The sequence below is a fragment of the Cimex lectularius genome, unplaced genomic scaffold (genome assembly GCF_000648675.2).
Source record: "Cimex lectularius strain Harlan isolate CLEC.00 unplaced genomic scaffold, Clec_2.1 scaffold172, whole genome shotgun sequence".
Lineage (NCBI taxonomy): Eukaryota > Metazoa > Arthropoda > Insecta > Hemiptera > Cimicidae > Cimex > Cimex lectularius.
In genome coordinates, this window is record NW_019392796.1 from 712,163 (window position 1) to 728,802 (window position 16,640).

The 16,640-nt window shown below is 33.8% G+C and overlaps 2 protein-coding genes across 2 annotated transcripts in view; one reads left to right on the plus strand and one right to left on the minus strand.

Annotated features, from left to right (window-relative positions):
• Positions 1 to 3,331: 3,331 nt before the first annotated feature.
• On the plus strand, positions 3,332 to 8,615 carry LOC106665130 (methyltransferase-like protein 14 homolog). Its single transcript, XM_014391346.2, has 7 exons — positions 3,332 to 3,450; positions 6,976 to 7,140; positions 7,197 to 7,340; positions 7,393 to 7,566; positions 7,783 to 7,992; positions 8,044 to 8,216; positions 8,285 to 8,615. The coding sequence occupies exons 1-7, from the start codon at positions 3,385 to 3,387 to the stop codon at positions 8,511 to 8,513; spliced, it is 1,161 nt and encodes a 386-aa protein (XP_014246832.1). The 5' UTR covers positions 3,332 to 3,384; the 3' UTR covers positions 8,514 to 8,615.
• Positions 8,616 to 11,035: 2,420 nt separating this feature from the next.
• The window catches only part of LOC106665060 (phosphatidylinositol 3,4,5-trisphosphate 3-phosphatase and dual-specificity protein phosphatase PTEN), a 32,571-nt gene continuing 26,966 nt past the window's right edge, over positions 11,036 to 16,640 (minus strand). The window contains exon 10 of the mRNA XM_014391227.2: positions 11,036 to 11,351. Coding sequence (XP_014246713.1) covers positions 11,332 to 11,351 — 20 coding nt within the window. The 3' untranslated portion in view covers positions 11,036 to 11,331. The remainder of the gene's footprint in view (positions 11,352 to 16,640) is intronic.

Consider the following 16,640-nt stretch of genomic DNA (forward strand, 5'->3'; position numbering starts at 1 on the left):
ATTAAATTAATTATACAGTCTGTGTAAAGGTTGATGGAGGAATATCAAGTACTTCAACTATCATATTGATTTCAGGGTACGTAAAGGTTTAAAAACTGCTGAAGCCTACAATGACTTAGATGTTGACAACCCCTTAACTTCGGCGGCGGTAATAAGTTAATAATAATTAAATATTTTTGTACTTTCTCTATATTTGTTTGTTTAAACACACCCAAACGTACGTGCCATAACTCACTAACTGATCTTGACCTATTTGCATAGTGCAAAATTATCAATGATATACATTTAATGTTAGTTCATTTAGCGAATTCTCTTACTTCGCGTAACTGTAACTTTCAATAGAATTTAAATAATTAAATAAATTAAATAATCTGTTATTTATTTCATACTGCCACAAAAAAGGGCAAGATTCATCCTAGGACATGAGGCTGGAAAGAAGACTTTCAGCCAAGAAAGTTTCACCTCAAATTATTAGAGATTATCGGTCGCAATTAGTATAACCTTTATTTTTTTTTCTTCATGATGAAATACAAAGAGAATTATAGAATGTTGGCGTCCGGGTCATCACGCAACACGAACATTAATAATCAATGTTTCTAAATAATCATTAATTAACAACTCACTAAATACTACACATTTAGCATAAGATGGACTAGTTTATACTTGCGCTGGTTTTGTTTCCCAGTCTTTTGCGGTTTAGGCGTCTGACTGAGGATGATATGTAGGAGAGGATTGGGTGGATGGTCATGAGGCGTTTTAGCCTGTTTTAAGCAATAGCTAAGAAATCAGCTAGCGTTGGTCTAGGTTGGCATGCAATGTGTTACCAAGGGGCTCGTGAGGTCAGTCAAGACTCGCGATTTTGCACTTGACTTTCGATTTCCTCGAAGAAGTCGAAATCTCATATCCACATGGCCAAATCGGTATAATAATTATCAAGTAGATTTGGCGTTTTATGAACAGAGGCAGTTTAGACTTACATTCAAAAGTGCAACTTTCTATTTCGGCACGTTTTGTCAGGCCATTATGTTTGTCCCAAGCCAGTTTTGCAACTAAGTTCATTCCAAAATACTTGGCTGTACCTTGTTGTAGCATTTCGAGATTTAGGGATGTTGGTTGGATACTAGGCATACGAACTAAAGGTTCATGTTTTCGGTATTATAAGCAAAAGTAAATTTATTTTATATTTATTCTGTAAATAAAACATTTTTACACTGATGGACAAATTTAACGCATCACTCAATGTATTTAGTTTAAAATTAAATGCATTACCTTTCTACATTAGTTCCAGGTAATTAGAGCTATCCTAGTCAAAATAAACAGTAAATAATGCTTTGTTTACTTCCTTTATTTACTTTTGTACTGATTAATCCCATTTGCACAAAAAATAGCATTATGCCCTTCCATTCTTCTACGCCTAAAGATAGCTTTCAGTTAATATTTTTCGTTGATTTCATTTGATATTATTCTTATTCGTAAACCTTTTTCAACGGCTTCAGTCAGGCATTTGAGTATGATGTCATGGTCATAACATTATTAGAGGTAGGATACAGCCTGCTCGAAGTCGCCAGGAGACTGAGTGTAAAACCGTCTACAATAGGAAGGGTTCTTCGGCGCTTCAGAGAAACAGGGCTTCACACTAGAAGGCCAGGACGAGGTCGACCTAAGGACAAGATAGACGATAGATTCATCCGTCATCAGGCTCTACGAAACCGCAGCATTATGGGAAATGAGATAAAAAATCCGATAAGACAAGTCCGAAATGTTTCGATTTCCTCCAGGACTGTAATTTTTGGTTCAATGAAAATAACCTCTTTTTACCACAGATCAAACCATGGCCATGCTTCAATTCGCACGGGAACATGTGAATTGTACAGTGGAAGATTGAGGTCTTTACAGATGAGGTGAGAATTGGCCTCAAATTTTCAGATGGGCGTAATTTGATATAGAGACGTCCAAAGGAAAGTACGCCCCATGCTGTATGTTTCCCCAGCTGTCATACCATGGTGGGTCATTGACGTTCTGGGATGGCATTTCCTTGGACACCCGCACCGAATTGTATTTTGTGCGAGGAAGATCTCTAACTTCCCAGGTACTTACAAGATAGAATCGAAGAACATGTAGTACCATTTGACCCCACATCGGTGAGAGATTCTTGCAAGATAATGCAGGCCCCATAGAGCACGTATTTTGGATGACTACCTGAATGAGTTGAAATTGAGTGCTTGCTCCGAAATGGAGCTCGAAGTCCAGATTTGAACCCATTCGAACACATTTGGGACCAACTTAAGCGACGAGAACGAAGACTAAACCCAGGTCCTAACTCGCTAAAAGAATTGGAAATGGCTGTTCCTGGTCGTAAAAGTAAGACTTTAAAAAAAGTTTATTAACCAATTTTTGGAAAGATTTCCTCGGAACTTTACCAGAAATCTTTTCTAAGGAAAGGAATGCCAAGACATTTAGAGGCTAGTATACTGGTAGACCGGGTCTCGCAATAGAGATTGTATCTAGACCAATTAGGTCGATTTTAGATGGTCTCGAGACCATTCTGAGGCAAATTTCGCGGAACATTGGTCTCCCGTCGGAAATGGGAGTCCTGAACACGTTAGCCAAGGTTCGCAATTTTGCATAGTAAGGATGCTTTATTTTACCGTAGATCAGTTCAGTTAGTACACAACCAAACTATACACAATTCACGTGCTCTATAGTTTTGTGCACTTTTTCGGCAGGCAAAAATCTTTCCAGGAGATGAGCAGCAATGGAAGAACTCACTAACAAACATGATGCATCTGTGGGTGATCTCGGAAAAAAAATTAGAAATCTCTTTTAATCGGGAGAACAATAAAGTTTTGATTAAAAAAAAAAGCTGGCAATTTTAAATCCATACAAGTGGAAATCCCACTTGTTGCCATTATCTCACGGCCATGTTGTCACAGGAAATGTTGCACCAATACTAACTCGAGACTGATGCTTGGTTTAGTATACTAGCCTTAACAGACATAATTCTTGGCCAGAGGTGAAGTCGGTATTAAAGGAGACAACATTTTTTTTCTTTACTCAATTTTTTTTCTTTTTTTAAAATTAGGTAATAAACTTTTTTTAAATGTCTTACTTTTACAACCAAACCTATTATGAATAAACCTAATACATTAAAATTTAAAGGCGGTGCGTTAATTTTTTTATTTATTAACCGTGTCCAGGAGAGATTTGGTTTAAGAATAAATGGGTCCCTGCCGAAGGAAGGTTATCCAAATCGTCTCGGCATGAAACGTCACAGGTTTTTCAACTTAAGGTTACCTGGCGTCTCGCGACCGCGCCAACACCGTTGCAACCTCCCTGTTTTCCGACACCGAGGGCGAGACGCCGTCGCGACAGCCGCCCGACAAAATGAGCAGCACGCTCAAGGAGCTGAAAGAGCGGTCGCAACGGAGGAAGCTGCTCCTCGCCCAGACCGTAAGCTGGCATTAAATATAATCAAGTTAAATCGTGAAGTTTTAATTTTCTATGAGCTTTTACAAATACCTAGCGATTTGCAGCCCTGATACAAAGGAGCTTCACCAGGAGCCAATTGTATTATCAAGCTTTGTTTTAAAACTGGAAGATGTTTATGTTATTCCATAAAATTTTATACGAAGGGAGAATAATCTTTTGAAACATCTGCTACAACATATTTGATTTGTACTGATCATATTTTGCCTTCATTATCTCGTTTTCTGCCTTATCGTAAACACTTTGTTTGACTATGCTGTTGTCAATATTCAACAGTAGTCATTCCTCACATAGTTGAAATGGTACATGTTGTTTTTGTTAAAAGTAGTAGACAGTAGTAAGAAAAAATCCACAGTGAAGCACTTTATAAATATGCACAAATATCTCAATGATTTGACTATTTGAAAGGTTGGTATTAAATGTGCTTTTTAGAAAGAAAAAAATATGGCTTGCCTTGTGGGTGATCGCATTGTCTGACTCATATGCCTAGCGGTTCTGGGTTTGAATCCCAGCATATCCCACGACTTTTTAATTTAAAAAAAATGTATCGTAAACCGATTTTACCCCTCAACCACAACAACTAATGGGTAATTAAACATTGTATGACAAGAATCACTTTACTTTTTACTTTACATTGGTATTTAGAAAGTGAAGAGATAGATGTGGTGAATGAGTACTTGTATTCATTAATGAACTGGGGAATCTGACAGCTGGCACTCACAATGAATATGTTACGGATGCAGTGGACACAGCAAGGATGGGACTAAATTCTATTGGAGGCCTCATATAGCGATATTGAGTACTCGACTAAGCTAAAAATATTTAACATAGTCAGCAGGTCTGTTTTATGCTATGGCACTCAGGTTTGGGGAGGAGAGATGTTTGGACAGGTAGAGGGGCTTCTACAGTTTTTCATCAGGAGGCCCCAGTACACCCCACAGCCTTCCTTTATGCAGAGACAGGTCTCCTGCTGATTTTCTCTACACTATAAAACCACTTCAATTACATAATCAGAATTTTATCCCTACCCGAGAATAAACTCCTGAAGTTTCTTGCCAGTTTGCAGATAGTAGATAAAGAAAAGGAAATAAAAAGGCATATCATGCAGTTTAACTTGGATTGTCCTTAGACCAGAACAACATCGGCAAATGGAGCTGTACCTTAGATGATGTATCCCCAGCACTGTGGAGGGGTGGTTTGAGGCTAGCAAGACGGTCCATTTGTGACAATAAAAACAGAAAAGATTGCAAATCTGTGGCCAATTCATATATCATCCTACTCTATAGAGAGCTTCTATTCAAATCCCTAAATTATTTAATAGATCTTTCTTTACCCTTTGATAATATGCAGTGGATAATTAAGTGTCGAGGGGATCTGTTTTAATTATTTAACTTAAATTAAACACTTCAAACAGCTTGATATTAACTGTATATTTTGTATAGAGTCTATTTGTTCCATTTCTTGACCACTTGCCCAGCACTGCCTCCTGTAAGGAAACAATATTTTGGTAGAGCAGCTTTGTCACAGCCTGGTGTAGTTAGGTTTTGTTAGAATATATTCATGGCAAGGATTGGTTTGTGTGGGTCAATTGCTGTAAGGAGACTTATTCTTTTAGAACCAGAATCTGAGGCACTTGGTGAGGGTGGAAGCTGTTACTCTGCAGATTCCCCTGAGTAGATATAAAGCTTATCCTCTACTTAGGTATTTTGTATGCGTTGTAAAGAACCATTGGCAGGGACGGCTGAGTTGAATCTTAACGTAGTAATGTATCTGTTCTTACTGGCCTTACCTTTGTTTCAATAATATCACTGACTTTTGTTTTTTTGTCCTAACATCCCTTAATTTATTGTATTCTATTGTAAATATTTATTATTTGTTAATCCATATATGTATTTAGTAGTCACACTTGATTGTATTAATTATTTCAATTAATTATACTTTTTAGCTTACGTTTTGGTTGAGATGAAAAAGCTAGTGACTGTTCCTTAGTGTCTGAGTGGATCAAAGTCACAATAGCTCAAGCGGTTAGAGCAGCAACATATTGAGCTGAAGGTCGTGGGCTCGAATCCCATTCATGACACTAGCTTTTTCATCTCGACCAAGGCCTTAGATAAAAAGTATAATTAATTTAACGTTTTTACTATTGTCTCTTTTACTATATAATGTACTTTATTATTATTTACTCCCAACCAATACCTTACATAAAGATTAATTAATTATTATTTAATTTTATTTTTATTATTCCCATTTACTTCATTTTGTTTTATTTTATTGATTAAGTTATGTGCATTATAAGTAATCTTAAATAAGTGTTGTATATATTATCATTCAGTTATGTTTTATTATCACATTATAGAAATTTTTGAAGAAAGTGAATATTCATTTTGTAGATACTAATTATAAATACTTGGAAGAGAGATTCAATTATTTAAGTTTATGTGCTAGACTCCCTCAGATGGTTTTAAACTATGAGGAATGTCTTTCTTGTTTTGTAATACATATTTCCGATTTGTAAACTTTTTATATATATTAAAGAATAAAGACATGTGGTCGTAGAACTTTATGTGGATTGCCCTGTGAGACTGATTCTTTCATTTTGAAATTTGGACTCAAAAAAACTTCTGAACAAAAAGTCCATAATGCTTTGATTTGGGATTTGGATTTTTAAATGCTCAAAGCCACATATGTACGTACTTACATAAAAACCGCCGAGGTGAGCCAATTCACCAATTCCAGCTTTTGCTATTTACTGTAAATTGCTAGCAGACTTGAGAATCATCCTCCCCGGGTGTTAGCAGTCTGGGGCAGACCTCAGTCTTATCTGTCCAGCCACCGAGGTCGGGCTTTAGGTGCTATCAACAGCTAGGTCAATTCAGCACCCAACGCATGCAGTTTCTAGACCCAAACCCATTCACAATCTCACTCATTCTTAAATACATTCTCTCCTATTTACATGCAATTTATTCAATTAGGTTGGTGGAGTGAGTACTCCATATTACTGATATTCCTCCATCACCCTTTACACTCGTTGTACAACTACTCTAATTGAGGGCCGATGGAGTACTCAATATTCTGCCTTTTACTTATACTTCTTTGTTTTTATGCCACAATTTAATTAAAGTGGTGGTTATTGTTGACTAAGTATAATTATGTAGCTTGTGTCCAGTTCCTTAAATTACAGTTAAAATAAGTACATTAACATATCCATTAAAAAAAACCTCTATCTATGAGACTGTCCATGGCAAGGGCTGTGGAATTGGAATAGGGTGTTGGTGGACCATCAGGTTGACCTAAGAAGGCTTAGGTGGCTACAAAAGCCAAGTGGCTCTGGGTAAGTCAAAGGTATGTGGTTGGCAGCAGATAAGCATTTCCCTCCCAAAGACCCTCATATTAATCATTAAAATATTTTTTAACCAGTTTGTACTTTTCAGAATATTCTAATATCACTATAGATTTAACGAAGCAATTTCTTTTATTTGATTTTTTAAGTTCGGGGTTTCAAACGCTGCCGAGTTAAGGCAGGCTCTCGGGACGTCTGTGGAAGAACCGCCAAAGAAGAAAGTCAAAGCAGCGCCTACGCCAATTGACCAAGCTAAGGAGAAGGAAGAAGAGAGCGATGGTGTTGTTTACAAAGACTCTTCAACCTTCCTCAAAGTAATATTGCATTTTCAATTAATGCATTGCTTTGATGCTGATCAATACGATTTTAGGGAACACAATCGTCAAACCCTCATAATGACTATTGCCAACACTTCGTCGACACTGGGCAACGCCCTCAAAACTTCATCAGGGATGTCGGCCTCGCTGATAGGTTCGAGGAATATCCCAAGCTAAGGGAATTAATAAAATTAAAGGTAATATCATTAATGATTAAACTGGCATAGATTGGTCTGAGTGGTTTTTTAGGATGATCTCATCGCTCAAACTGCAACGCCTCCAATGTTTTTAAAATGCGACCTTGAAACGTTTAGCATGAAAGACTTGAATGTGAAATTTGACGTGATACTCGTAGAACCTCCTTTGGAAGAATACCAGAGGACGATGGGCGTCACAAATACAAAACTCTGGAGCTGGGAACAGGTAATATAGTATGGTCGTCTTTGATCAACTTGGTCTGCCTTTCCTTGCTGGTTTCGATCTGTAAGATGCATTTCAGCATGTTGCCATTTTTGGCAAACCCAGCACGAAACATCTTTCATATAAACCATCAAGGATAGGAAGTCCTTATGAAACTATATTGGTAGATTTCAAATAAATATGTCACAGAATAAGGACTGTTTTTTGTTTTATTTTAAGGTTATGGAATTGGATATAGGAGAAGTAGCGGCATCTAGGTCATTTGTTTTTCTTTGGTGTGGTTCATCAGAAGGTTTAGACATGGGCAGGGCCTGTCTCCGAAAGTGGGGTTTCCGACGATGTGAGGATATCTCATGGATTCGGACAAACATCAACAACCCAGGTCATAGTAAAAACCTGGAGCCCAAGGCTATCTTCCAAAGAACCAAGGTAACACCATTAATTAATTGTTTACATCAATCGTTACGATTTTACTTGTAGGAACACTGCTTGATGGGTATTAAAGGGACTGTGCGACGTTCAACAGATGGTGACTACATCCATGCAAATGTTGATATCGATTTGATCATAAGTGAAGAACCTGAGTATGGCTCTTTAGAAAAGCCTGTAGAAATCTTTCATATCATCGAACACTTCTGTCTCGGCAGGAGGAGGTAAATTTTATCAATGTTTGTACCACTTATTAGGTTTATTGTTTCTTTGTTTGTTTATTAAATTACAGGCTGCACATTTTTGGAAGAGACAGCACTATCCGACCGGGTTGGCTCACATTAGGCCCAGATTTGACGAACAGCAATTTCAACTGGGAGGTTTACTCGAGCTACTTTACCCTTTCAACACTCACGACGGGCTGTACCGAGAGGATCGAAGCCCTTAGGCCTAAGTCCCCACCTCCGAAGCTCGGAAAACAGAGAGCCAATTATCCAAGAACGAGGCCAAGGCAAAGATAGCGATCATCGAGGAAATACCTGTCAGTACAAATTTATTGAATTGAACTACTGTATATTAACGGTGTATATAATATTTTCAAATGTATTTAAAAAATGTAAAGTCATTGTCATGAGTTTTTCTTTGTTTTTAAATAAAGATTTTAATAAATATTTCTCTAATTCTCTACTTTCTACACACTACCTCATTTGGAATCTCAAATTCTTAAAAAAAATAATAATAATAAAAAAAACTGTTAATGGCACCATTGTTCTCAAATTATGAAATTTTAAACAATAATCATTTTGATCTGTTATCTTCTTCACTGCTAGGTCTGGTGATATGTAGAAGCGTGTTGGACTGATCAAAACCGCAATATAGCCAGACAAAATGATCATAAATGACCAAATTACAAAGTTCATCACCCCAGACCTCATGAAAAAATCTTACAAAAATAATGTCTCATGACACAAAACGTAGTTCAAATGCCCTGAAAGTAATAGGAAAAATTAACAATTTATTCTCCATTAGTCTTTTCAGGACTTGTGACAAAATATCTCATACTGGCTTGGTTGCTCCCTAGGGCCTAGTTAACTCGTTCTCATGCTTTTGGCCTTTAAGGATCCCTAGCTAAAAATTCATAGTATCTATTGGGCCGAGGTGTAATCACTCACCTTTCATTTCCCTTCATTATCAATGAACCACTTTTCTCAATCTTCTATTTAGTAAATTCACTAATTTTCGTGGTCCGCTTGACCAATTAATAACATTCAATTAATTAAGGTTTTAAGTTGAGATAAAAAAGTCAGTGTCACAAGCGGGATTCGAACCTACGACCTTCGGCTTGATACGCCGCTACTGTACCACTTGAGCTATCGTGACTTCGATCCACTCGGACATCAACTTTCCATCTCAACCTCATCTTTTGAATTTTCCATTTTTCAAATGTGTAATCTATTTGATTCTCGGCGACAAATGAAATGGCCACGGAGAGCTTGAAAGATATTAATTGGCCAAGTGGACCATGAAAATTAGTGAATTTAATAAGTTAAAATGAAGTATATCTTCACTAAAGGTCTCAAGTGGCCATTTCATTTGTGTGTGTCTGAGTGGATCGAAGTCACGATAACTCAAGTGGTAGTCGCGGTGTATCTAGCCGAAGGTCGTGGGTTCGAATCCCACTTGTGACACTGACTTTTTTATCTCAACTAAAATCTATTTAGTGTTCATCTGACCTTTCTGTCAACTTTTGTGACATTACTTTTTCTGGAAAACCATTTGTCCATATCCACATCTCATTAGGGATGCCCTACTGTCTTATACCCCTCGCCCCTTTCCTTCTTCCAAACCCTCAACCCTATTGTTTCTGATTTTTCTTGTCTGCCTGGTGTTCTGAGTTTTAGTTTTGCATTGTTTACATTCACAGGACTTTTAGGAATAACTGTTTTTTTTCTCCTTTTACTTTTGTTGAAAGATAAAATATCAGTAATTCACTATTTTTCGTGGTCCGCTTGGCCAATTAATAACATTCAATTAATTAAGGTTTTAAGTTGAGATAAAAAAGTTAGTGTCTCAAGCAGGATTCGAACTCACGACCTTACGAATACGCCGCCGCTGCTCTAACCACTTGACAGTCACGATAGCGCAAATGGTTAAAACTAAAGTATTGAGGCGAAGGTTGTGGATTCAAATCCCGCTCATGACACTTTTTCATTTCAACCAAGACCTTAGATAAAAAGAATAATTAATTGAAATAATTAATATGGTCAATTCTGACTGCTAAAGATGTATGGATTAATGTAGGATAATGTAAAAGGATTTTAAAAAAGATATTAAAAAAAGAGCAAAAACTGTTTTGAGATCAAATAAAAATGTCATACAATTTATAATTACAATATAAAAAAATAACAAGATTTTTAATTTTATTAAATTATACCACCTAATCTTGGCAAGTGGAAAATTAGCATTTGTACGATTAACATTAGGATTGTACATCAATTAAATTATTAATTTTTTTATTAATACATAAATTTCCATGTTTTTCTGCTTTTTTTTTCATTTTCACGTCTCTTAAAAAAACATTACATCCGTTGTTCGCCTTAGGACATTTTGAACAGAGTTAACTCTTAGATATCAATTTCAACAAAGTACAGCAAAGCAAAATGGATCTTCCATTGCACTTAATACTTACTTAAAAAATATAGAAATTTTAAAAGTACTAATATTATAATCTTTTTTGTTGTTTTAACATGCTAAACTTATAAATACAGTTATAGTAAAAATTAAACTGGTTTTTGTACTAAGGATTGCAAACATTAACCTACCTTAAATTTAAAACACAATTATTATAGTTTACTTGTAAAAAGGTAGTTCAGAAGTAGCTCTGAAAGGAAAATCCTTTTAATCACAGATCTAAAAAGAAAAAAGTATTAACCCTACAGTAGAACCTCTGCACGATTTTTTTCTTATAATTTATTTTATAATAAAATTCATTTCATTTTACAATAAATAAGGTTAAATCTATAAATAGAAAAATACTAGACAATTTTAAAATTCAAATTTTTGTTTTAAATACATAGAGACATCTCACAGGAGGCAGCGAACAAAGTATTTAACTTTTTATTACTTAAAACCTATGATTTCCGAAACCTTAGTGCTTTTGTAAGTTTTGAGAAGTGAAGTGCACGTTAAAACCATGTGTAACTTATACGTCCTGGATTTTTTTCTTCTCCGCTGAGTCGGCTGCATGGCTCGGTCGCGTACAAAAGCAAGGTTCTACTGCTTTTTTTTTTTTTTTTCAATTTAAACAGCACTGCCATTGAACACCGTCTTCCTTACAAGTCACAGGTATGTTGATTCTCCTGAAACAACGATTCATCAATTTGGACTTTCACTTTCAGAAAATTTTACTTGTTAATCGTATGCTGTAAATTTCTAAATTATTAGTGTTTGTTAGGTGGGACGCAAGTTCAAAGTATTAAACTTGTCTAAAAAAACGACATGCGTGTGTGTGTGTGTGTGTTATAAAGTACACAAAAACTGTTAACTACAAAAAATAAAAAATAAAACAAGCTCATAGTAAACATACTTATTGAACAAAAACACGAAGATTGTATTTATGAAATCTGAAAATAAGTTTAAACTAAATTGAAATAGTATTTTGGTGAATAAATTTTGGTTCATGCTAATAGTTATTGATATTTGTTCTTGCTCAGAAGTCTTTTGCTTTTACAAAAAAANAAAAAAATAAATACATTATAGAATACATTATTAAAATAAAGCTGCAGTTTTTTGAAGTGAACTACAATAGCTTTCAGATGGCAGGCTGGTGTGCCTTCCTTGTTGTCTATTTAATAATTTTAGGGTTGTTACAATAAAAAAATCAACATTTTTCAACCTTCCTTGATAGTTTGATTACTGTGCATTTCAGGCCAATCCAACTACTCTTCAATGCTCCTGGAAATTTATAAGAAACATTAAAGGTATGTTTATTTTATTTATTTTATTATTATTTTTTTTTTTAGAGAGAGAGAGAGAAAAGAAGAGTATCATAATTCCCACGACACTTGAAGAGGAGAACTCGATTAGCCCAGAAATGCATAGGTAGTAATAATATTAATGAGGAAGGCTGAAAACGTTTGGAGATTTATTTATTATAACAACCCTGAAATTCAGAAATCATCAACCGAGAAAGGAATTGTTAATTTTATTTTATTTGTAAATGATAACCACAGTTCCAACAGAAACAAGAAAATAAAAAAACAAAAATTGAATGTATCATTGTCTTGAGCGCAGAAAACTGATGTTTTATTAACAAAAAAGTTACATAACAAAATCCATAAACTTACAAAATTTTTACCGATAAATTGTTCACTTCCATTTCCACAAATAATTCACAATTTAATTAATGCATGGTTCATGCACGACCACAGACTAAAATAAGATGCATAATTAATTATAAATTTTAAATATTAATCTAAATTAATTTACGAATATTGAATGCCCATTAAAAGAGCAGGTTTAACAGTTAAAAATGAACCATTATAAAAAAAATGTACCCACAGAAAAATCTGAAACATGCCTGAAATAAAAGCGTTGCAGGCAAACCAGATGAACAAAGACCCATTATAAAAATAATTCAATTTTCATTATGATAAATTTGGATACTCTGTTTTTCTTTTGAAAATTATGGCATGACCTTTTCTTGCTAATATTTTTGATAATAAAAGACATTTAACAATGACATTCGCTCCAATAGTTTTTCTGTTGTCATCCTGAAAAACGAGACGTAAGGCAAGTGGCTGCCATTTCCGTCCGGTTGGTCTGCAAAGGACATTGAAAGTAATACGGAAATTTGGGTACAGGGTTGAAATTCAAACTACACATGGAAAACAAGGTATCTGTACTGCATTAGTCACAATGAAGTTACAATTATGAAAATTTATCTTGTTACAATCAAATGTTTTAAAACTTTTAAATAGGATCAGTTTATTTTTTATTTATTAACCATTTCTTTAAATGTAAACCTGGCATAAATTTGTTTTTAGAAACAGTTTCAGACCATCATATATTTAAAAAAAAGGTAATAGAAAAAAAGTTTATATAGATTTTGCTTTCTTTTCTTATAAATTTCGTAGTGACAAAAATAAACTACACATATTAAAGTTATTTGTATTTTAATTAATTATATATATAATATATGTACATGTACAAATTTCATACATATATAGGGTGCATTGCAAGTAGATGACAATACTCAAGGCGGTGAAACTAGATCAAAAATGTAGTTAAATGCTGCCGACCACAAATTTCTATCTCAACGGCGTCCGAGACATATGCTGTTTTAAAGCCCCCCTGAGTAACATTTTTTAAAAATAAAATCCCCATTTTCTCTACTTTTGCACTTTTTTTTCTAGTTTTCACCACATTTTTGGTACTTTTCCAAGGCTAACGCACTTAAAATATTGGTTCATTCAAAATTATCCAGGAATGTGGAGAGGGGGGAATCTGGACCTGTGTGGGTGCGTTGGCCGAGATTTGACGCCGCTGGATTTTCTTGTGTGGGATAGGCTTAAGCCGGAAGAGTATGCATGGAAGACAGAAACCATCTGATTGCAAGAATTTGGGAATCATGTGAAGAGATGAGAGCCAACAATAAAGAGATTCAAAGGGCTATATGAACGGTGCTGACCAGATGTCGACAGTTGGTTTTGCAAGGCCAGTTCCTGCAACTTTTATATATAAATATATTTTTAAAAAAATCTAATTTCAACTTTATTGTAATTTGTTTTGTTCTTGAACTGTTATTACGGTGAGTAAGATACTTCTCAACACTGAAAGTGCATTAGCCATAGAAAATTTAATGCTGTTAGCAAAAATGCGGTCAAACTTGAATTTTTTTTTTGTAAAAGTAGAGAAAACTGGGCTTTGAATAAGCGTGGTTTTCTTGAGGGAAAAAACTTAAAACGGCATACGTCTCGAATGCGTTCAGATAGAAATGCATGTGGTTGGCGGGATTTAACTACATTTTTGGCACCTACTTGCAATACAGGGTGTACCCTGTATATATAATTTTTTTTTATATAAAACAGTTATAACTACGGACTATAATACAAAATACCACATCTGTAATATTATAATCTAGTTTGTACACGTGACCACCCATTCAGCCCAAAGTATTAACATTACAAATACACACTTTCTTTTCAAATCTCACTCCAAAATTTGAGCTTTCCATCCCTTTTTTTCATATTGCTAGCTTTGTTTTCAATTATAAACTGCAAACTGGCGATCATAAGCGATAATTGACTTGTTGCTATATTAAGTCTAAGACCTAAAAACAAATAAAATGAAGAAAGAAGGGTATAGGTGTGAGAATTGTAAAAATATTTGCAAAAAAAAAATCAATCATAATTAAAGAGAAAAAAGAATCCCTAATTGAAATTTTAAAAAATACTATTTATTATTTCTTTCAGTTTCTTTGAACACAACACTGACGAAATAATGAAAATATATACATATTTATATTAAAAATCTTTTTTCTTTTAGTATAAATAATAGACATCAGTTTGGCTTTTCCAAAATGGACATGTACAAAAGAAGAAGAAAAAAATACAATGTTAGTAAAATACAAAGAGATCAAAAATTTCATAAAAACAATTGTAGTATACACATCAACAATTTGAATTCTTTCAATTCAATTAGTTCATTTCACATATTTTTACTTTCGTAGAGAGTTGAGGAGAAAAAGTTTTGCTGAAAGCCTAAAGTGATTTATTATTATTGATTTAAGCATTGCTGTCAGGTCTACGAGGTGGTATGAACTTCAGTTCGATCGTCACCGACCTTCCTGGTCTGCCTGCTATTGCTGGATGTCAGTCAGATGTGTTTCAACAATTTACTATCTTCACGTCGTTGGTCTGTTATTTTAACAATAAATTCACAGACAAACTGCTGAATATGGTGTATAAACTAAAATGGCAAAACATGCTAGGTAGACAAAAACAGTGATAACAAGCAGACAAGGAAAAATAAAGACGATAAATTTATCAAAGGTCAATATTCATAGATAAACGATTTTTTTTTATTGTTTACTAAACAATATACAACTGAATTTTTATGTGCATACCACCATTAAAATTAGAGGAATTTTTTAAATTAATCGCTTGTTGCATATTATGTCATTGAACTTAAGTGTCAAAACAATAGGTCCAAGCTAAACTTTTTTTCTTTTCAAATTATATTCGTTAAAAAAGAAGAAAATTGCCAAAACAAAACAGTTTCTTTCCTTCACTCATCTATTGTTAATAATTAGATCACAAATTTTTAAAAAGTTACAGTCTAGAAGCTTAAATGTAGCACTTTTCTTTCTTTTTTTAAAAGAGAAACTATACTGGACAATATAAATAATAAATTATAACAGGGGACATCACAGGTGTGAAACATCGATTGGCAAGTAGTGAAAATGTGTAGCAGAACAGTTAAATAATTCACAAAAACAGTCCTAATTTTCATATTTAAACAACTTGTACGATGATTGCTTAAACCAAAGGTGAAATTCACAAAAGTTTAAATTACCCAACTGTATGCGATACAAAATGTGAAAGAACTATATTCTTTTTAAATTAACAGAGAAAAAAATTTCACACACCACTGACAAAAATTTTTTGCAAAATTTCTCACTTGGCTGGTTTTGCTTTTTCAAAGCCTTTTGGTTACCACATAAAACAAAAAGGAAAATATTAAGCATTTAAAAAAAACTTTTTTTAAATATATAAATTGGAAAATTAAAAGGAAATGCTTTAAAGGGTTAGAACTACATCTAAGGAGCTCCAAATTAAATAATAATATTCCTTTTTGTTTTTTTAAAAAATTTCGCACTACCATCATTTGCTCTCTTGTACACTAAATCACAAATTCTACAAGATAGAAAATAAGAATATCGATTAAGTCACTAAAGAATCATCTATGAACATAACTTATTACAAGAAGACAAAAAATTAGTAATAAATTGAGGAGTCATCGTAAATGACTGTTATTATATAAACTAACAAAACAAATTTTGTTTACAGCTACTCAAATGTGTACACTGGTAAAAATCACATTTAATTTATTATATACACTTACTAAGTTACATTATTTGTTGTTTAGAGAAGTGAACTATAAATTTTTAAATAAATATAAACAAATAAGCGGATAAATAGTAAAAGTTTTATGCAAAAAAAGATGTGATCACCAATTTTTGTCATTTTTTCTCCAACTAATATGAATATGCTAAGAAGATTGTGCCATGTTAATTTTTTTTTTTAATTTTAAATAGACGACAAAATATTTGAAGTAATTAAATTCAAAAGGTTTTGAACAATTTATATAAACAACAAATTTGTGTGCAACCAGTGTATAAAAAAATATACAAAGAAAAAGAAATCATGCACTTTATCAGGTACTAGAAGTTCTAAATATTCAGACATTTAGAGCAATATTTTTGTGGCTTAAGTAAAAAAAATTGTGATTCTTCCAAACTACACTTTTTATAAACTATTAAACATTAATCATGAAGCTTTTTGTAAATGATGGTCTTACTCACAGATTTGTTGTTTACAAGGATCCAGATTTGGAGCATTAAACGCTCATCAGGTTGAACGAATTAC

What these genes read in the sequence shown, in the direction of transcription:
- LOC106665130 (XM_014391346.2), top strand. Translation starts at nt 3,385, where the DNA reads ATGAGCAGCACGCTCAAGGAGCTGAAAGAGCGGTCGCAACGGAGGAAG. An exon ending in GGGAATTAATAAAATTAAAG is followed by an intron (nt 7,341 to 7,392) that starts GTAATATCATTA and finishes GTGGTTTTTTAG; the next exon opens with GATGATCTCATCGCTCAAAC. An exon ending in CTATCTTCCAAAGAACCAAG is followed by an intron (nt 7,993 to 8,043) that starts GTAACACCATTA and finishes TTTTACTTGTAG; the next exon opens with GAACACTGCTTGATGGGTAT.